Source organism: Leptonotus elevatus, chromosome 7 (assembly GCF_054856555.1).
Source record: "Leptonotus elevatus isolate MCC_2025b chromosome 7, RoL_Lele_1.0, whole genome shotgun sequence".
Classification (NCBI taxonomy): domain Eukaryota; kingdom Metazoa; phylum Chordata; class Actinopteri; order Syngnathiformes; family Syngnathidae; genus Leptonotus; species Leptonotus elevatus.
Window position 1 is genome coordinate 16,611,122 of NC_141245.1, and position 22,625 is coordinate 16,633,746.

Consider the following 22,625-nt stretch of genomic DNA (forward strand, 5'->3'; position numbering starts at 1 on the left):
CATCCCAGCCAATTGAAAATAATGACAACAGTCTATTCACTGCAGCTGATTTTACAGATCAAGTCCTGATGCGGAGACACACTCACGCTTGCCCAACGAGCTGCAGAGTTTGTCAACACTGAGCATCCATCATGTTGGCCACAGTGAGACTCTATCAACGCAAGGTCAGAGTTCATACCTGGCTGGATGTGGAAAAACCCTGGTCCGTTTTGGCACGTAATGGGGATTTGAAGGTTTGTCAGATTATATCTGTTACGCAGCTGCAGATTCACTAATCTCACACAGGGTCATTGGACACACATATGGCCACAGGGACACACACAAAGTTTTGTGTGGACAGGAGTCACGGGAAGAATCATCTACACATACATCTTTATATTTGTCTGTCAGATGAAGTCACTTGAGGTGACAAACCTGCGCAATTATGTGACGTGTAACAAGCATTGTATAAATAATCTTGCCTTTACAAAGAAAATTAGAATAACTGCAAGGGTTATTGATCTGAGACCTCTTGTGAATCCTAGTGTCCAAGCCAAAAATATAAAAACACCCATCCATCCACTTTCTAGACTGCTTAGCTTGTCCAGGAAAGCAAGGAACTGGAACATCGCTCATCTGACAGGCCCACTAAACCGGGCTGGACTGGTCACTAGTTAATCACAAGGCACAGACAACATTTCACTCACTCACAAGTCAGGTGAGTGAAGCGCTATACCGTCAGCGACTAATAAGAACGAGCTATAACCGCAACAATGTGATATGACATCGGCTCGTGTGAGTTGTGCAGGTGTACCTAATGAAGTCTTTAGTCAGTCTATTAGAAAAATATTACCTTAAGAAGTAGGTGTAAGGTATAGTTTAACAGGCTGCAAGCAGCCATTTTCGGGGTGTTTCTTTTTTGCAACTGTCATCTCGAGTGATGTCGTAAGTGTAAGCAAAAATCCTTATAGTGAGTCAAGACTAATTACAGATTTCTCAAATTAGCTTGCAAAGAAAATGCGGCAGCAAGATGCTTGAATGACACACTGAAGAATTCATTGACATTTTCTTTTTTTTACAGATAATTAGTCTAAAAAAGGTTTGTCATAATCTGTGTACAATGGTCTTGCATTACTCTTTTGTAAAGGCATAATATCTGATAAAGATCTTGTATTGGATGTCACTATGTATAGAGCAGGAATCCAACTTTAGCAATACTTTGCTGGGTTTTGTGGAAAAAGGCAGATACATGCTGGGCACTGCATTCTCTCTCTGCTTAAAAAAGGGAACAGGTGTGTTTTTTTTCCTAAATGAAGAGAACTAATAGAGTCAAACTGTGTAGTTGGGTAATCTTAGGATTAGTTAATTAAATAAAAACTGTATTGGTAGTAGAGTCCAGGATGGGAAAAGCACCAGTGGATGGCTTCTTGTAAGCAGGCAAAATATTGTACAACTGGAAACATGTGTGCTGCAGATGTAGTAGCTCTGGGGGGAAAAAAAAGCGCTGTTCGGACAGAGTGTGTATATATAAGAGAGAGAAACCTGAAGAATGCAAATATATGAGCAGGAGAAAGAAGGGAAATTAAATGAACATTAATTCTCCCGCAGCAATCCGCCTCTCGGTGAAATGATGAAAGAGCAGCGATGCACTTTCTCATATTTATACCTCCTGGCTGAAACTTTGTGAGTAGAGTTCTAGAGGCCAAACGCTTGCTTCACTAACAGAGCACAATTAGTGTTCCAGTTAAAAGGCAAGCGGCAACAATTTGAGCCAACTTGGGAATTTGAGTGAGGGCTGACTGACTACAAAATCAAATTATTTTTTTTTTAATTCATTTTTTTGCCAATTGTCTGAGGTTTAAAAAAATAAAACTGAACTTAATTACTGCATCAATTTACCCAATTTTAAAATCCCTATCCAAATTAAAGCCTACATTTAAGACTGTTGGCTTCACAAATACCATTTTCAGCACAGGACTTGTCAAAAATTTCCAACACGATGCCCTGCAAATAGGCTTGTGTTGTTCAACAAGTGTTTGTTGAAGAATGAAGATGAAGAAGGAGGAAGATGGAAGCCACACAAACTTGAGCAAGGGGTAGAAAAAAAGAACAGTGTGCCCAGTGTGTGGGTTCAGTTCAGGAGGTGTAACAGTGCAATCTGTGAGAAATTAAGCTTCACGTTGGAAGTGTGAAACAATTCACCTCCATCTGTTCCAGAGGCCTGGAACATGATATTGGATACGACAGGTGTCTAAATGTTTATTAGGCGAGCTGTGGCTTTGAGTTGGGAGGAGAAAAAAAGTGACCCACACTAATTTAATTCAAACAAACCTTCACTTTAGGAGGCGGCACGAACACAGTGTGCGCCTTGGCAGCAACATTTAAAACGCTTCTGCCCCGTGAGAACGAACACAATGCAAGTATGTGCGTAGCCACGCGTGGCTTCATGGAGCAGGTGATAACATGCTGGCAATATGTCCAAAACATTGTAACTGAAAATTACGATGACAAGTATGTACAAAAGGTTATTAGTCTCATTGAAGTATTTTGCCACATGGAACAAGAATGACATTTCCAGAGGCTCAAACAACCGGATTCTCTAGAAGAAACATTTAATTATCAAGCGCTGTGGTTTGTTGTGCAATGTTTTTAAAAATAATTACTTCCTTCATCCGTCATTGGCTTTGTGGGAAACATCAACATGTGCTAATGTTAAGGGGAAATTTCTTACAATATGACAATAAATATTATCTGTGAAATGACGAACACATTTACTGAAAATTCTTTATACACTCCCAGGACTATTCATTAGGGACACTAGCACAACCTCAGAGATGAATTAAGCGATCAATCAGTTTTGATTGATACTGTTGAATTTCACATGAGGAAGTGTTGGTGTTCAATCTGGGTTTCGTCACACCACAATATATATATATTTTCCCCACACGTTTGAGAGATTTCAAAGTTTATTCAACATTTTGCAAAATGTTGAATACAAAAGGACAGTAAAAAAATTAATTAAAAAATATAGTAAAATAAGAAAATTATTACTCCAAATAAGCAAAATGATCTGTCAACATTAAAAGAAAATTTTACTTAAATTTACCTGTAAGATTTTGAAAAATAAGAAAATAATACTTGGCCCCATATCAACCACAGCGATTCTGAAAATATTATTATTTTTAGACTAAAAACAAGTCATATTGACGTTAAAGCTGTATTATATAGAACTATTTTCTTAAAATACATACGTATTCATTTGCGTTTTGGCCAACTTAACCTGAGTGTCAAGCAGGGATGCAACAGGTGCGCCATTTTAAAAATTTGGTATGACCCAGCCAGGGATTAAACCCACAACCTCCCAATCTCAGGGTAGATGCTCTACCACTAGACCAGTGATCTAGTACAGAAACAAGGAAAAATAAATGCTTACAATAAAGTGCTATATTGTACTTTAGTCTGAATGTTTTCACACTTATTTTCCCCATTTATCTAATTTCTGGATTATGCAAAATCTTAAAGAATTCAACTTCAGCCCAGTTTAGGACTCTTGATGTTGGTTAGTCATCTTAAAATTTAGAAAATGTTTGTTTTAAACTTCACAGTACTTAAAACTTACTGTTAGGTTAAATTGAAGAAATACTATCTTACAGAACAGGAGGCTTAGCCAAGGTGGAGGGACTTATGAACAGCTACACATTATTTGGGTTAAAACAAAATCTTCACGCTTCTAATAGAAAGCACAAAAAAAGGCAAGAAAAACGAGGACATCTGAACTTTATTTAAGATTATCAGATTTAAAATGGTGGCAGGTGTGTGCTGACTGATTTACCACGAGTTTGAATGTGATTTGTAAATTTCCAAACACAGCCACAACCCCATTATTTCAGTTGTTTATTTTCATTCCCCTGTTAAAAAGATGTCAACTTGATTTTAATTGAGCTGTATAGGTTATAGGTCACATAAATGGTGGAAATTTTTGAAATGATTTATCTTGGTCTCATTTTTTAATCACAAAACCAGAGGTGTAATTTAAAAGCAATTGAACAAATGTTAGTTCATTGTAAACGACACATACAATATTTGCAAACAAATCAAATTTTTGCGTTGAAGAATTTTGAGTCCACCTGAAGATTTAATCAGCACTTGAAAATGAATGGCGATATTTTCTTAATTCCTTCACTAATGACCTTACCCTGACCTGGACATACACCCCCCCCTTGCCCATCCTCCTTGGAATGTATGACGTTTCACACAGATTTGTTGCCAATTTGATGCATTGCAGCTTAGAAAGTCAATGAAATAATGAGGGGGGAAATTCATTAAACATGTATACATAAAATACTTCTCAAGCGCAAGATTCATGGGGATGTTCACGCCGTGCATAATCATGCCTCCGTCTGCTCATCTCGCTATGGCATAAAACATTTCATCTGGGAGGAACTCTTTCTGTCTTTGGACCTTCTAAACGCCTCCCCCCCCGTTCCTCCGTCTTCCTCCCTTGATCTCTCTCTGTGGCTGCCAGAAGCCACAATCATCAAATTATTAAAATGCTGTTTGGCCGCCATTAATCAGCGGTGGCGATGAATCCCCACGCGGGAAGTGACGGCGCATTAGTCACACACATCTCGGCCCTGACAGACACGTAGTAATGAGCCGCAAAAACGGCACGGGTCAATCATAAACTCATCAAATGCGTCATTTAATTTCTCCATTTGGACAAACACAATTTGTTTATGAGAGCGATATCAGGTGTTGTGGAATGAGGAACGGCGCTGAAATAGCTGGCACATTAATCAGAGCTTGATTACACGCGACTCTGCGGTTGTTTATCCTAATTTCATTCATTTCCATCAACAAAGCAAACACAGGCGAACACAGCCATTAGCCGTGGTCGGGGATGGCACAATTACAGCCCCGCGATTAAATAAAGTGATGATGAATGGGCCAATACAAACTAAAACAAAGGGGTTTTTATTACTTCAATTGCATCTGAGCCCTCGTCTTCCTGTTTGTGTGTCGCTCGCTGTCATTGGTGTAAACAGAAACAGACTAAGAGTGTAAGGGAGACAAACTGATGAAATAAAAAAACTTTGGCTTCATACACACTCCCTTTACCAAACACACATATATGTATTAATAAAACAGATTTGCAGGTGGTGAACACACTAAACTCCAAAACTAACTACGTTTACTCACATTCAAGTTATTCTGATTCCAAAACAGTCAAGATGTGTTTTGCCAAGGTTAACCCACAACACACACACACACACACACACACACAAAAAGCATTTATGGTAAGGCGGAGTCCCGTACAGAAGATGAAAGTATAGTGTTGTTCCTTTGGTGCTGCAGAGAGGCATTATCCAGTGGCTCTAAGAACTCTTGCCGCTGTTTAAATTCATAAATAAGTACGGTTAGGAAATGGGTAACACGTAAATACATGCTTCAAATTAGAGTTCATTTCAAATTGCAATTGCGATTTCAAAACAGCATAGATTTATTCAGATTTCCTAAAGAATTAATCATTTAAAGTGCATCACATAGACAAGATGCCGTTAAATTATACGGCGCAAAAATATGAAGAAAAAGGAGCCAAGGAGAATAAATATACTAGAAAAGATGGATATAGAATGTGTTGTCACTGTGTTTTGGGCTGGGTCATGGTCATTGTGTTGTTATGATTTTGATGTTGTCAGTTGCTATGTCCTTCATGCTGATGATCTTGTCAGTTGCTATGCAGTTGCTAGGGTCCTGTATTTGCCAGTCTTACATTATCTAGTCATTCTTATTTTGTCATATAGGCCTTTATGCTGTCATGTAGACTTGTGTATTGCTCTAACGAGAGTTACTGAATGACACTTCGAGGTTCCTTAGCCGAGGTTTCTCTCACAACGTACTTTGTCTTTATTTATTTTCCCAAACGCTTTTTCCATTACATTAAAAATAAAAATCTATTCAAAATGTCAAATATAGCGTTTTAGGATATAGGAACACAACTTTAAGTGCAAAAGACACTCGTTGGTAATGCTAACAGCCAGGTGCTAGCCACTGCCGTAGCAGTTTCTTAGCATCCTAAATTAGCAATTGAACATGAGTTCGGGATAACGTTGTGTTGATTTTGGTCGCAACTAAATTGTCAATCAATTTCAAAGTAAAAGTGTATTAAGGCTATTTGCATTGCCCTCAATGTATTACTGTATTTGGTCAACTTTATTTTGAAGTTAGGCTTAGTGTGTTACGTTGAGTACGTTTCAGCTTCCTTGCCATGTCAGAATGGCATCGACTGTGAATGCACACTTTGTTTTGTTTTTTCCACCAACCTATCCGCGGATCGTACGCGATTCGAACTGTGGCGCCAGATCCGAACCGACCACGGATCAATGATGATTCGTTGCACCACTAGTACTCACAGTAGTGGGCCCAACTATTCATCAAAGACAAGACAGATTTAATTTCTAAAAAGTACAACATTAACATTTTAAACCGCACTTCCATACATCATGATTTTCAACGTATTGCACATTAAATTTAAATTAGAATTATACCTAAATAACAGTTTTGTATAGTACTAAAAAGATAAATATAACGGAACTTCATTCAGGATTCTTTGAGAATCACTGCATTATGGCATCAGGGGTCCACAAATCCTTATGTGTTAAAAATCAATGTATGTTGACACACTCACACATATAATGGACAGATGCTCCAATGTAAAAAGACAGCTGGTGCAAAGATGTACATGTGTACGAGTTCTTGCCAAGATGTACTTTCAATGGAAGCTTTGGCGTCGACGTGGTGATATTTCAATCGCAGCACATCGCTCTAGCTAGCCCCGCCCCATGATATAGTGCTGAATAAATAAAATGTTCCTTGCCATATGTTGTTAACATTATAAACTCAGTCCCTTCTCATCTCTCACTGTGTGCACCCGGCTCCTCTCTCCCTGAGCGCCTGCCAGCGGTCCATGCTAATTAAATTACTTAGCAAAGTTTACTTAACAGTAAACGCTTAACAAAATTTAAGGCGGTTGCAAATTTGCTTTCATTCCACTTCAGTGCCGGCCCCGTTTTAGGCTCGTCTGCAAATAATTAGTGTGTGCATTTGCATCAAAATCGTTTATACCATATGTTGCAAAATTATGGAAAGCAGTAAATTCAAAAAAAAAAAATAAAAAAATAAAAATCTTTTTCTGTTATGGAAATGTCTACATGTTGAGAGACAGGCGGGGAAAGAGGGAGGAGGAAGAGGAGGAAGAGATGACACCATGTGTCTCCAAACACTGACAACAAGGGGGGAAGGGGGGGGGGCAGAAATAATTCAGTTTGCAGTGGAACACACTCGTAGTGGTGCGTTTCAAGAGCTCACCAGATGCTGTTTGAAATCTGCCCACAGGAGAAAAACAAAGACGCAGCACAGCGACAATCACAGAATCTACAATCCATGGCTGACATGCTGTCTATAGTACAGCGTGCCCATGGAGCTCGCCAAGGAGAGACGTATACTCATTTGATGAGTTTGTTACACAACAACGACCTTCACTACATGCACTTGTAAACTATTACTATACTGTCTTTTGTATGCTTCTTTCTCAAGTGTCAAAAACTTCTGGAAAAGTATCTCAAAAGGTTAACAAAACTACTTATAAACTTTTGCCTTTGAGCGACTAACTATAAACTAGTTATTGCAGTTCTACATTCCCGGGCAACAACATCAGGTACACCTGCATAACGGAATGAGACCTAATACAACGGGAGTGAATACAAATGTTGTCGTTTTAGGTCAAATTCACGTAATATTTGCTTGATACTTTCAGAGAATTTTTAAAGTTACTCGTTACTACCTGAGGGAGATTAAAGACCCTTTGAAGTGAATTTAGAGATTTATTTTGAAATACATTATGCATGTTTGAAGATCATTGCTGACGTGCAAAGACTGAGAACTATCTAATAATAAAATGTGGAAATCTCGCATTTAACAGTTTTTCACCATTTCAGTTTCTCGATAATGTTTGGCAAAGGCTGACTGCGTACTGCTAATTATTTACTAGGTTGAAATTCAAAAAATAAATTAATCTGAAACTGATGGCCAAAACTGAGTATTATTATTTATAAAGGCAGTAGGGCTGGGTTTAAAAAGATCGAATAATCAATATCAAATAGATTTTCCTTTTCGAGCCCAATATTCGATTCATAAAACCATGAATCGATTATTTAAATATCTTTTTTCCCCCATAAATTCTGAAAGAAATATAATTTTAAAGGTAATTTTTTTGTATCTTACTGTTTTCTTGAAATTTTAATGTTCACATGATTTTAAAGTATTTTTTTTTACATTTATGAAAGACCTGATTTAATGCATTTTAAGACAATTCAGAATCTTTTAAGTTTATATTTACAAATATTAAATTCGAATTATGAAAATATTATCCTTGCTGATGTCAATGTTTGTGTAACACTTAAGCGATTATAACAGATGTTACTTTCATTAATAAACTGAAATATTTGACCAGTTACTGCCTCCGCAAAATTTACTTGGGAATTTAATATTTGTGGAGTTTTGTATTCATGTCCTTGACATTTAAGAAGAATTGATGTTCCATAATTAATCTATATTGGATTGAACTGAAGTCAATCGGGGGGAAAAATGAAATTCAATTGAACTGAACTCTTGTGAATCGAAATCGAATTGATTAGGAAAATTAGACTCGATAACCAACCCTAAATGGCAGCGTTTTTAAAAAACAGTTTTGTATTACTTCCCATTAGATTTTGCAGAAGTTTGAGTATATGCATATTGCTATGAATCCGGGATTAATACATGCCAAGTCCTGTGGCAAAAGGGTTGAAAGATGCAGGGTGTCATCACCCTCTTGCAAATGGAAGTTGGTTTATTATAGCCATAAAACAAACCAAAAAAATCAATTGGACATAAACCTTTGATCCAGGCCAGTTCACCTAGTCATTGATAGACTCGCTGTTAGACTGGAAGGCATGTTCCTTATTGGACTGAAGACAATGGACGTTCAATCCAGGCATACAGCCCTCTCATCTCCAGGTCAGACACTGCTCCACCAGAGTCCATTGGTAAACACTTATTCAGGTATTTGGGGCCTATGTAACTGGAGGCCTCTCTCAATCTGTGTGTGTGTGAGCCATAATTATAACTGTTGACTGGAACAATGAGGTAATGGCACATAAATCCAGCTGATCAATGGTTACAGAGGCTAAATTACAGGACACCCTCCCGTGCCATTATCCTCTCAAAGGACAAGAGGACACGGATACACACACCAACAACGTAAAGGGGATTTCTCTTGCTGTTGTGCAACAAGACCGAGTAAACTAAATTCAAAATAATTAAGAGAAGCCAAAATGCCTAGAACTGGAAATACAGGTAATCGTTAAAAAAAGGAAGGGAGCAATTTGTTGAAAAAAAAAGGAAAGAAAGAAAAGGGAAAAAACTATAAAAAGTTACATGAATAATGTGAATTTTGACCCCCAAAAAACAACAAAACATTTTAATGCTGGTGCAGATAAAGATCATGTTTTTTGTTTTTATTAAAAAAAATAAAATCTTTGTCATCCAGTTTTTTGTGAAAAAATGATTTGTCTTTAGAAATTAAATTCAGGCATATCTATTGTATAAAAAATATAATTTTGGTACTGATCCAGATTAGGATTGTTCATTTAGCACTGAGTCTGTTTCAGTTAATTTCTTGATGTGGGCATCAAACAGGAGAGAAAAAAAAATATGAACAATAGTAAGCAAAAATACAACACTAATCGAACTGGAATAGAACAAAGGTTCTCAAACTTGTTACATAGACGTAAAAAAATTACAAGAGTTCATCAAAAACGAGGCAGATTTTTACCCAAAAAATTATATTTAATATAAGAATTAAAATAAAATAACAACAAGACTGTGCTTGAATACAGGGAAATCAAAAACGGTCCTAAATGATTCAATTAGAAAGGACTGCGTATGAAATTTAAATAAATATTACATGCAAATAAAAACAATTTTAAATGCTAATGTATTGCACTGAAAAGCTAAATAAAAGAGAATGGTACCTGAATGTGCAGAGCCCCTAATTTGACACAAAAAAACAAAACAAAAAACAAAAACAAAAAAAAAAAACTTGCAATCTTTGCGTTCCAAACACAACTCTTTGTGAGGAAGTTATTTGCAAGGGAACGCAAAAATATCGTATTTATTTTATGTCACCTTTAGGCTCCGTACCGATGTACGGTTCTGATTTTTTTCAAAATAGTTTAATTGACTGTAAATCAAGTTCAAACATTTAATCCAGTGATTATTTTACTTATCACTAGAGGGAGCCCTTGTACCACAAGTTGTGCTCATACCACACTTCGAGAATCTCTGGAATAGTAAATAATCGCAAACTTAAATCTTAAAACGTCACTATACTATACTAGACTGCAAAACAAAAATTCTAATAACAAAGGTGTTAGTGAACATTAGCAATCAGTGTGCAGTTCGTTAAACCACAGGCCATCCAGATGTCTGATTCTATAATAGTGTGTGTGGGGGGGAGGGGGGGATTCCCTTCTGAGATGGTCAACATTAGCTAGTGGTTAAATAAGTCATGAGTGACACAAACAAGTGGTACCGTGACCAGAGTGGCAGACAAATTAAGATGTGCAAAATGTCCGATGACTGTTATTATCCACACAAATCCTCTGCCGCATTCCAGCAATGGTTGGGTGATACAGTCTATGAGCAAGGTGGCAATTACGCTGGAAAAACACATGAAGAGAGAAGGTACAACAAAAGTGCATAAAGAGGCTCAAGAAATAACATTTTGAAAAGGGACACAAAAAAAAAGGAGGTGGTCTCAGCATCCCTATTATGTCTTATCCTAGCAGAACAAAGGACGGCAGCCTCCTAAATGTGGCGTATTAGCCCTTGAGTTCCAGAGGGGGTAAGGTGACACCCCTCCATGTATGTGGTCTGTTCACCATACATCTGTCAAGGCCTAAGGGGGTGGGCTGAGCTGCCGAGAGAGAGGGAGGGAGAGACTGCACTGACGGAAAAGTAAAGCACAGAAGTGGATGGAGTGAAAGAAAGAAAGAAAGAGTGCATGTGAGTGTGTGTGCGCGTTCATGTTCAGAAACCCCCATGGGACTGAAATGTATTTGCTGTGAATGAATTAGTGCGATTGCGTGATGATGCTAAAAGGCCTGGCTGCTGATCCGACTTTGCATGAATCGGGAATGTTCAAAGACAAAATGGCAACAAAGGTAAATAAATATCAATTCATAAATTATATTCAAATTACATTCATCTGCACAGTCACTGAATGTGTAGTGGCACGTGAAGTTTAAACAACAACAACTAACTAGGTAATTAACCAGACCACAAACATTACAAAAGGCTAGTAGCTTAATGCTAACACACAATGCAACAAGGTACATGGGCTAACAAAACCGGCATCAAGATTCCAGTAGCTACGTGCAAAATTGAAGAAAAAAAAAACGTTGCCTACAGCGAACAGATACCAACCACATGTGTAAATAAACTTTTAAAAATGGCCACTTTTCACAGCATATTCAATATAAAGATATCCAACTATAACATTAGGACAACTACAGCGAATGCAGGAACAGTATCAACAAAGAACATTATGAAAGAAAATCGTGCTCAGTTTTGATTGACACCGTTAGACCACAAGTTTATTACGGTTTGAGATTTGCTTTGCTGCTGAACTGCACTGTATCATAATGAGAGGCGTTATTGGTATTTTCCCAATGTTGTATATCAACAACAAAGTAATTTGAGGACCGTTGCTGGAAAAATGACTACTGTGGTTCTGATGTCACCGTTTCATAGCCCAAAATCTCACTTACTTGCTGCTATGTACAGTTTAAATTTAAGAAAAATATCTTATTTAAAAATGAAAACCAATAGGTTCTTCATTATTAAGTGCAATGTCTTATTTGTTCTTGTGTATTCAGAAATGTTCTTTAACCAAGCAAAGTTATATTTGTATTTGGATTTGAAATACTTATTATTCACAATAATATTCAGTTGGATATCACAGCCTATAACAAAGTGAGCATAAAATTGCAGCTAATTGAACTGTTGTGTAAATGTATGACCACTATGTTCAGAAATGACGTTATGGTAAAACACTTGATGTCAACATTCCACTTTTAACACAGCATAATTACATTTGGCAGCCAATTCACAGACACGAAGCCATTTTAGTCAAAAGAAGAGCTTAGTGTTATTAAAAGCCTATAAAAACAAGTAGTGCAAATTGCACTTTCTCCTTAACGACTTCAGACAGGTGTCAAGAGTAGACAAACCAGCGAGGAAGTTAATTCAGACCACTGAGCCCCTGCCAAGTTCAAGCCTCTGATGAGAGCTTAAGCACTGTTTGTTTTTGCTGCTGTCAAAGGTTCAAATGGGGAGAGGACGCAGGTTTTGATGACCCCCTGGCCCTCGGGCCCACGGTGGGTGTTCTGCAAACACTCCCCATTGACGTGAGAATAAGGAGAGGCCCTCTGCTGCTGCCTCTCTCGCTCAGCGCTCGTGCTCATTTGAGTGGAAACGGACAGCGCTCTCAAAAGAGGCGAGAACCGAGCGAGAGGCTGAAAAGAAAACAGTACAATAACGTGTGGATTGGAAGGCTGCGGCGTGCGTGTGTATCAATGCACTCTGCTGGGGGAGCACATTAGCATTAGATAAGAAACATGGCTTTGTTTGTGGCATTCAGAACAAATTAAGTCATTTGGAGCAAACCGGTAGGGTTAATAATAAAGCATAAAAATAATGAAGATGAATTAAGGACTAAGAAGAGATCGATGGATACATGGAGGGATGGATGGACAGACATAGCTAGAAAGACAGATAGCTAGATTAGCTAGCTTCAATAGATGGATGGATGGATGGATGGATGGATGGATTGATAGATAGATAGATGCTAACAAGCTAGCTAGATTCAATAGATAGATAGATTAGCTAGCTGCTAGCAAGCTAGCTAGATTTGATAGACAGACGGACGGACGGACAGAGACAGACAGACGCTAACAAACTAGCTAGATTTGATAGATAGATTCGCTAGCTGCTAGCTAGATTTGACTGACTGACTGACTGACTGACTGACTGACTGACTGACAGATAGATAGATAGATATATATCTCATGTTAAGTCAATAATGGGGAAATATGTCATGTGTGTATGAGTTTGTACGCACATATGTGTATTTGATATGTAGGCCGAGCAGGAAGTGACCCATAAACATCCAGCTCTTTCATTGGGAGCCAGCGATGCCCTCCTCCTCATAATCCACATACACTGTCACTCTGCAACACACATGGACACACGCACACTCACACACACTTCAAGCCCCCAGTGAGTGCTAAGCAGGCCAGCGGGCCAGCCGAGGGGGCTCATTACAGGTCCGCAGAGCCCCCCGACACAAAAGCCTTATCCGCTTTAGCCATGGGATGATCTGCTCTCTACTGACTAGAGAGAGTCCATAGACGGACAAAAGGCGGGAGGGGGACGGGAGGAGGGACGGCGGAGAGAAGAGGAGAGCCGCGGGCTTCAAGGATGTCAGGAGACCCCGGGAGAGAAAGCCTGGCGGGCGCTCACAGAGGAATGGAGGGAAGGAGGAGGCGGCTTAAGCTCCACGGCTACGTCAGGACATTAACATTCACACAACCTCCCAACATCTGCTGCCTCCTGCTCGCCCTCCATCCCTCCCAGTTTCTATGTCTGCCCAAGACTGGAACAAAGACAGGGAGGTAAGGAAAAAAACAAAACAAATAAAGTTACTCAACACGCTTTAATTAACGAGGTACATTTTTAAAGCAGGTCTGATACATCCAGACCCAGATCATCATTAAAACCTCTTTCAGAGTGTTCGATTTCAGCTTGGACCACACTGAAGACCCAACTTTGGGGCGTTTTCATTGAAGTAATGTGCAATGCCGTTTTAGGAATTGCGGCTCAACTCGAATGATGAATCGAATAACTCGAATAATACGAGAGTAGGATAAAAAATGTCAAACCAAAAATCTCTGCTTCAAAGCTTTACAGTGATCATTTTTCCAAATGGACCACTGCTCCCGTAGAATCAAACATGCACCACTAATGGTGGTGAGCCAGAAAGAAAGAGTTGGTAAATAACGGAGAATGTACAAAGTTGTTCATCATGTCACACTCAAAAAAGAGTGCTAATCGTCTACAGCACGTCTCAATATTCCGATATTCAAAGGCAGGACGTTACTTGAAAACATTATGATTCAGTTACTGGTTTGGCGTGCAACATGTCAGAAAATAGGCAAAATTAATGATCATTGTTTTTCAAATTAGAAGGAAATGTTTGCAGATGTTTTATTCTAATTCAAAGAAGAATAAGAAAATAAGTCTGCTCACATGGAGGACTACAGAAATCAGATGTTGAGAGGTCAAAATTCTGATGATTTGAACGACTTTAAATTAAACAATGTCTCTAAATGACTTACCAGTTATCAAAAATAATCATAGAATAATTTGATCATCAATTAGCTCTCGATTAATCAATTTATTGCTGAACATCCATTTTTCATTTGTTGACTCCCAAGTCACAGATATACCCTGCAGTGCAGAATGTGAGGATGGCGACCCCATTTGAACAACAAGAATGCCTGCACCTCAGTCACAATTAACTCAAATGGCAAGTTTCCACACTTACACATTACACCCGGAACACATCAGCACACTAAGATTGTGTAACATCAAGTGACAATATGATGTCATATTGGTCAAAAGCCCCTAAAAGTTGTGGATCTAGGCAGCAGTTGCTCAGCAACCTCCAGTTAGGCCTAAGGTCTGATGTTCATTATGTGCGTGTGGAAGCAATGTACGTGCGATTGGATATGATGTATGGACGGACGCCTACCTCTTTCATATATTTCCCGAGCTGAAATTAGAGCAGTGGCTACGCCGTGTGTGGGTACGTGACTGTAAACATGAAGACATCTTGCTAAGTAGCCAATCGCTGCCTGTCGCATACGGCTCGCAAAGTCCAGCCCCGGCGCACACACCGGAATATATATACACAGGGCTCGAACACTGACATCTGTGAATTATGTTCTGCAAGGTGTGTTTGAAATTAAGCTGCTGTAAATATCGGCCAAGAACACTCACAAGTGTAGCGTGAGTGTGGGGGTGTGGGGGTGTGTGTGTGTGTGTGTGTGTGTGCACACTGATTGGGACCATGAGTAATTTGTTGAAACAAAAGCAAAGCAAATGTTTCAATCATATCATAGTGGTGCATTCAATGCATTGGTGAGGGTGGACCATAAACACAAAGGACGAGTTGGAGCACAAAATCCACACTTCTAGTTGTGGACAAAGTCAAACTAAAAACAAAATTGGCCCGATGCCAGCAATTTGTTCTTTCGTTGAAACATTCAGGGCCATAGATGAGTGAAAACCAAATGAGGACCTTACCTGCCTGCAGGACCATCTGGATCCGAGCCTTAGCCTGCTCTGCTGGTGTCTGTAAGAGAGAAAAAAAAACATCAGTGGGTTAAAAATCATGTACAGTGTGAACCAATTAGCCAACGGGCCATTTTGAAGAAGACTTCCGACTTTAGAGCGGTCGTCTCCGATCCGTGAAGTTGTGGGTTCGATCCTCACCCCAGGTGACCATGTCAAAGTGTCCTTGAGCAAGACACTGAACCCCTTTGATTTGCTCCCAGTGGATCTGTTTGCGCCCTGCATGGCGGCAGCCGACTAGTGGTGTATGAATGAGTGTGTGTGAATGGGTGAATGTGAGGCTTTGTAACCCAATTATGGGTCAAAAATGGTCGATCCTCTACTTGGGTCAAGTTCACCCAACTTTGAGTCAACTGGGTCTTTTAATATAAAACAACTTATAAATATAGGTCAGATCCTTTACTTGGGTCAAAAAATTGGGCCATTTTGTATAAAACAACCCAGAAAGTTGGGTCAAATTGACCCATGAATTGGATCGGTCCATTTTTTATCCATATTTGGATTTCTTTTGCCCCAACTGTTTTAAGAGTGTGTAGGTAAAGCGCTATATAAAAAGTAATCCATTTATCATTTCCCATACAGGGGCGGAGCAAGGTGGTGGCCCTGGCCACCCTGGTCATTCTCTGACCACCCCTGGGCAACGTTTGATTCTTACAGTCAATATCAATTAAAACCATCACTTTCACACCATAGCACGCAAAAAAAACATGTCCGAGATAATTTCATAGAACCACAATCACAGTTAATCAAGAAATAAAATGCACATATTTAGTAATTTACCTCCAATTCATTGACTATTGAATCTTTTTTAGAATCGATTATTTTATCGATTATTCCATTGCATAATTGAGTAATTATTGGATGGATTTGTATGTAGAATGGAAAAGCCGTCGGCGAAGGTTCGCGCCCCAAAATTTAGTGTCGATCTATATTTGTGGTTGCCTTTCCCAATCCTACATTAACTCTTTGACTGCCATAAACGTTATAAAACGTTTAGCATAAACCTAGGGAAGGGCGCCGAGGACGTTAAAAGACGTCCCCTATGTTTTTTTTTTTTTTTTTCAAAAACGGGTGCAGGAAAGCCTTGGGCAGCTGTGCTGAAAGTATCAGGCAGATATGATTAGTCAAAGACTCGTTTTGGCCCCTAGAGGGCAGCGATGACTCTCTTTGCACAAGGTTGGATGGGCCGCCCACCGTGGGCGTCAGTAGAAGACGTGAGGCGGAGCTAGAGTGTTGAGGAGACAATGGCTGATCCAAGCCACAATGGCTAGACCAAGCAACCGGTTACAAGCAGCTCACGCTTGAGCATTTTTTTCAAAGACGGAAAGCATCAATCAATACTAAAAAGCGCATTGATGTCAACGATGATGATGACAACGAGCTCTACGCCAAAGTTGGAAGCTTTGGCCTGTTACTATCACGTAGTAAGCCTCACCGGCTACGCGCGGCTAGCGCGGCTAGCGCTGCTAAGGCCGGAAAACGCGCACAATAGCCGGCCGGGTACTTCTGCACAAGCGGACATTCGATCGGGCGATGGAGAGTTGGCATCGACCAATGCAGATTGATGATGATGATGAAGATGAAGCTCTACGCCAACGTGACTGTTATGAACACGTAGTAAGCCCCACCGGCAAAGCGCGGCTAGCGCTGCTAGCGCTGCTAAGGCCGGAAAACGCGGAGCTGCACAAGCGGACATTCGATCGGACAATGAAGAGTACCCCGAGTCCAATGCATATTCATCGGAGGAGCGGGTACAGTCTGATCACGGAGAAGACACTGTTTCTGGACTACGATGCCACCATGAATGGAGTGGATAAAATGGATCAGAACATCTCCTACCAACCCGGTATAGCAACTGAAGGACACGGGGAAGCGAGACGTAACACCACCGTAACGTAACCGTAGCATGATCCTGATATTAGACTTGATGACACACTGCAGTATATACTTGCTATTCCCCGGAAAAAAACGGCCTGCAAGAAAGTGGCACACGCGAAGAGGCAATCTGTTGTGCAAATGCTGTTACGTCTCTTTGCACGCAGGAGAGTGTTACAAAAAGAAAAACTGTCGTTGAAACATCCACATATTTGTAAATAGCACCACAGTTGCACACATTTGTAAATAGTTTGCCAAATTGTTGTCAAATTGTTACACTGTTGAATGTAAATAAACGTATTTTGCTATCAAAAAACACTTTTTCATTCTTGGTGGTAGTGTTTTATAGAAGTAAAGCACTATTTAGGTGTTTGTGGCATCATTCATGGACAAAAAGAAGTGTCAAATTCACTAGAATGCATGAAATAATATCGTTTCACTAAAAGCTTGATTTCTCCGTATTTTGGTCCAACACAGGCGAAATTGGGTCAAACTAACCATTTTCTATTGTTGATTACTAAAGAACGGAATAAGGTAGAAACAAACTCTTTTTTTCTGATGAAAGATGAAAGTCCAATCTTTCATTTGGTAGTACGTGTGTTTCCATAGTCCAAACAGAACATTTTCTGTGGACCTTGAAAATCAGTCAAAATGCTTAAATCGGCTGGCACTGGCGGCATCCCTTTTCTGAAAACGTCTGGCAGTCAAAGAGTTAACAAGGAGTACAAAAAATCTTGAGTTGTACTCTTCACATCACCATCCTTGACAATAATCCACCAAGAGCACAGAGACATGTCACAAAGGCCCGTTCATGACAGCACAGACAAGCCCCGAGCCGACACAACTTTTATCTATGTAATCTACTTGGAAAGCTACTCGCTCCCCCTTGGTGCTGCTATGCTTTACCCAAGACTGTCTTTAACCGCGGCCATTAGCGGGAACGCTCTCTTAAATTGTCCTCGCCGAGTACCAGGGGACAACTTCTACCCTGTTGCCAGTGTTGCCTGCTAGAGAGTGTGTGTGTGTGTGGGGGGGGATCTATTCATGTAAAAAATACAATTAAATAGAGCTGCATCCTGGATACACGAGGGAGGATCAATAAGGAAGAGATGAAGAGAAATTTCGAGAGAGAAAACAAAAGGTATTGTAACAAGTCTTGGGAGAGTGGGATACCAGGGCGCAGAGCACATTTGAAAAAGATCACAGCCGCTCCACACTTCCTATTGGCTCGCCGTATGTTAGCGAGAGACCGTTTGTGCTTTGACAGTTGTGTTGGGAGACACAGTCCCCACCGCCCCGCCTTCAACCTCACTGTAATACCAATATCTCCACTATTAGATTTGAGGATCTTAATTGTCACGGAAGAATGATGGTAAGGATTGTGAACGGAGCCATTAAAAAAAAAAAAAAAAAAAAACGACGGGGGTGAGGAGGATTGCTCTTGCAGGCTTTTTGGTGCGGTGGAAAAGCGGCCCTCGTTACCATGCAGCGGCGGAAACTGTGTGTAGGATTAGAGAGAAATTAAATGCTAATGGGGATGGGATCTGAAACCGCTGCCTGGGAGCATCATTTAGACGGCGGGGCCGGGGTGTCACTGACAGGCAACCTCCCCCACGCCCCCCCCACCCCCTTCCTCCCTAATTCTCCTCCTACATAGACAACCAAGCTCTTCTTCCCACTACTTTCCCTCTTGGCACACCACTTCCTCACCCATAGAAAAAAAAAAATCTGATTTATCAAACTGTAAACTTGTCACTTTGTAAAAACGTCACTTTCTGGTGGCAGGGAAATATAATGACCCGCTTTAATGCAGCGATGTCAGGCTGCAGGATCCGAGACGCAGTTCACATTAAGGCACACTTAACGTGGTGCGTGTGTGTGTGTGTGTGCGAGTGTATCCCCTGTAGCAGGTGACATTGCGCATCACACTCCACGTTGACGGGCGCTGCTCGACAGCTGCAATTACCAATTGCTATTATGCCTGGGAAAAGGAAGGCTTGAATTCTTCAACCACTCGCACACACCTCCACATGTGAATGCACAATTCAATCTATCAATTCCCCCAGACTTTTTTTTTTGTGCCTCATATGAGCATCTTTACAGCACCAAAAATAAGACATCCAGTACATAAAACACAATTGATAAAGCTGAAGGTTGTATCTTGTACTTTTTTTTTTTTTTTTTTTAATAAATAACTTTTTTTAAATGTATTCCGTGCTATCATCTTAGTTACAGTTTATTACAACGCCCTCCTGTGTAATAAAATTTGCACTCCCTTACACTGGCCCTTCGGTGCAAACACCTCACAGCACTGTTTTATGAAAATAAAATAAAATACCACTGTCATCCTGAACATTGGAAAGACATTTGTACTCTTATTATAGGGTTGCTGCACATTAAATGAAGCTAAACCTATGACATGGCCAATTTGATCCAATATATACTCATAAAAAAATTATCACAAGGAGCAGGGTATATTAATTTAATATTTTATCACCATATTTCACCATATTCAGGTAGCAGCATATATTCATGCAGGGGTGTCATGGGATTAAAATGTTTAATCGTAATTAATCGCATTACCTCTATAGTTAACTCACGATTAATCGCAAATTTTATATCTGTTCTAAATGTAAAATAAAATATTTTTATTAAGTTCTGTTAATACAAAAGTGTGTGTGTGTGGGGGGGGGGGGCAGGGGGGTGGGGGGAGGGGAGTTAACCTATAGAAATATGGCCGCATCTTTTAGTCATTGATACGGTAATAATTTATAAAATTGAGTTAAAAACATGTCCTGAGTTTGATATTGATTTGTGTTGAGGTCATTTTTGTGCCACCAGATGGCATAAATGCATTTCTAAGACAGCTCAGTGCATTTTTCTTTTCATGTTGAGAGCTATCTAATCTTCAACATGAAGTAACTTGTAAAATTCTGCACATTTTTAAAATTGTAAAATACAACTTGACCCCAAGTCTCCACAAATATATGTATTATTATAAAATGTATTACTGCCAAATTTTGACATGGACGTGTCTGCTGCGTTGCGTCTGGAATACCCCCAGTACAGGCTTTACAAGTAAGGGGCGGTCATTAATCGCGCGTTAAAAAAAATTCATGGCGTTAAAATAACTTTTTGACACCCCTAATTATTAGATTTTTATCGTGGAAGAGTAAAATTGGAGCAAAAGTGTGCGTTTCCCGCCAATTGTACCAAATGGAGGGTAAGCGAGGCTAATTACTATCAAATTATCATAGCAAGTATAGTAAAAGACAAGTCTAACAACACAAAACATAATGTCGCCGAGATGCTGCACGTGGCATTACGGTGTTGCTCTCTGACATATTCTTTCTCTCTGATTCACACACGTGTGCCGCCCTCCTCTCTGTGTAATTCATTAGTAAACAATAAAGAGGCGTTAATTGCGCTCCCCAGAGGCAGATGCCGGAGTGAGAGAGAAAGAGGCAGCTAAAGTAGCGTCCTCCTCAATTAGACCCCAAACAAACACAAGAGGTGTTGTGTGTAGTTTGAAATATAGCAGACGTGACAAGTAGAACATGATAAGTAACACACAAAGAAGCTGAGAAATACATTGCTAAAGGACAAGACAGCCTAAAAATGTTCTTTAGAATAATATGTTCTGAGGTCCCACTCTTCTAAACACGGTATTCTGATTAATATTGCATTAGTGCATTTTTATCCATCTCATGGGGCGGCCATTTTGCCACTTGTTATATTCTTCTGTCTTGGCCTTCGATTAATACTCCACTCATGTTGCACCTTCTTTTGGAAGTATCACAAAAAGCCAAAGTAACAGTCTTTCGATGACCGTCAAAGGAATTTTTCGTTTGCTTGTACAGTAGTAGTATCCAGCGTTGCAGCCCCGCATGTGCTTCATGTAAGTCTGATGGACAAGAGCAAGTCAATTAGAAAAAAACTAAAAAAGCAACGATTGGCCTTGGCAGAGGTCCTTTACAAATACTTTAGGAAGACAGCTTACTGACTCCACCTCTGCTTCTCTGCGTCTGCTCTTTGCCGCCTTTGTCCATCTGCCGACCCAGCATGCTTTGCTTTGCCTGGTCAGCCTCGGGCCTAATAATAACAATAATAGCCACTCGGAGCAGCTCTCCATTATAAATAGATGACGTTTCCTGCGTGCCGCGCTTCGTTATGCATAGCGTAGCATTGTTATTACCCAGCCGAGTGAGGTTTATTTATTTGGCTAATGGCTTGTGTTTATTTTTGACTAATGGGACAGACGCAGGGCACTTAGGCTCAACAAAGTATGTCCGTCAACACTGCGGTAAGGTCGGCGAGCGCGAGTCGACCGGACTTCCTTCTCCCTTGTGCAGGGCAAGAACTCGGCTCGGGCCCTGAGTCATGCATGAATAATTAAAATGGAGCCTGAGTGGTAATGCTGGTATTAACAGGACTGGGGCATCCACTTTTTAAAGAAGGATGTTTGAACGACGTTGCTCCTTCACACTTTTATGGACATGGAAAGGGCCTCATTGTTCCCAAAGCGACCACGCTACCACAGAGCCATGCCGCCCCATGGCTACGCGTTGACGGCACTCGTACTGGCCTCACATAATCAGATACCACAGCAGCCACGTAGCGTACCAAAATCATCCATGCCCAACTTCACTCTCAAAGTGTGGAGAGGAGGCTTTGAAGGCCTTTTAATTTTCAAAGTTTGAATTAACATTACAGTGGACTCCCAAATATTGGATTAGAAAATTGTCCTTTGTATCTCCTCTCAGGCTCTCCTGTTTAGTATTTGCATGTTTTCCTTGTTTTCTCCCGGTATTCCAGCTTCCTCCCACATTCCAAAAACATACACGTTAGGGTCATTTTGCAAGCTTTATATGGCCCGTGAGCGTGAATGTGGTTGTTAATTTTTGTTATTCCTATATACGGCCTATTTACACTGGGTTTACAGTAACTTGCTTCTCTCTCATAGTCTGCTGGGATATAGGACAAATGCTGGGTTAATTAATATAGAGTTATAATGGAGACTGGTTAGAGCAATGATTCCACGGTTCCTAATAATGAGAAATGGAACCGATTGTGGTGGTATGACTATTATGCTCATCACAAGTTTGAGGGAAAGAATGCTCATCATAACATCTACTGTAACATCAGTCTTAATGCTCCACTGATGTTGACATTACTTCTATATTGCAACTGCTTATTGACGAAAAATAATGGTCCACAGGCCCCATACGTTATATCTCTTTATAGCGGAGCTGATA

At 40.0% G+C, this 22,625-nt stretch overlaps 1 protein-coding gene across 2 annotated transcripts in view; it reads right to left on the reverse strand.

Moving 5' to 3' along the window:
- Positions 1–22,625, reverse strand: part of rsrc1 (arginine/serine-rich coiled-coil 1) — a 127,758-nt gene that overhangs the window by 45,906 nt on the left and 59,227 nt on the right. For both annotated transcript variants that reach the window (XM_086081051.1, XM_086081052.1), the window contains exon 6: positions 15,448–15,496. In XM_086081051.1, the coding sequence (XP_085937177.1) occupies positions 15,448–15,496 (49 nt within the window). The remainder of the gene's footprint in view (positions 1–15,447; positions 15,497–22,625) is intronic.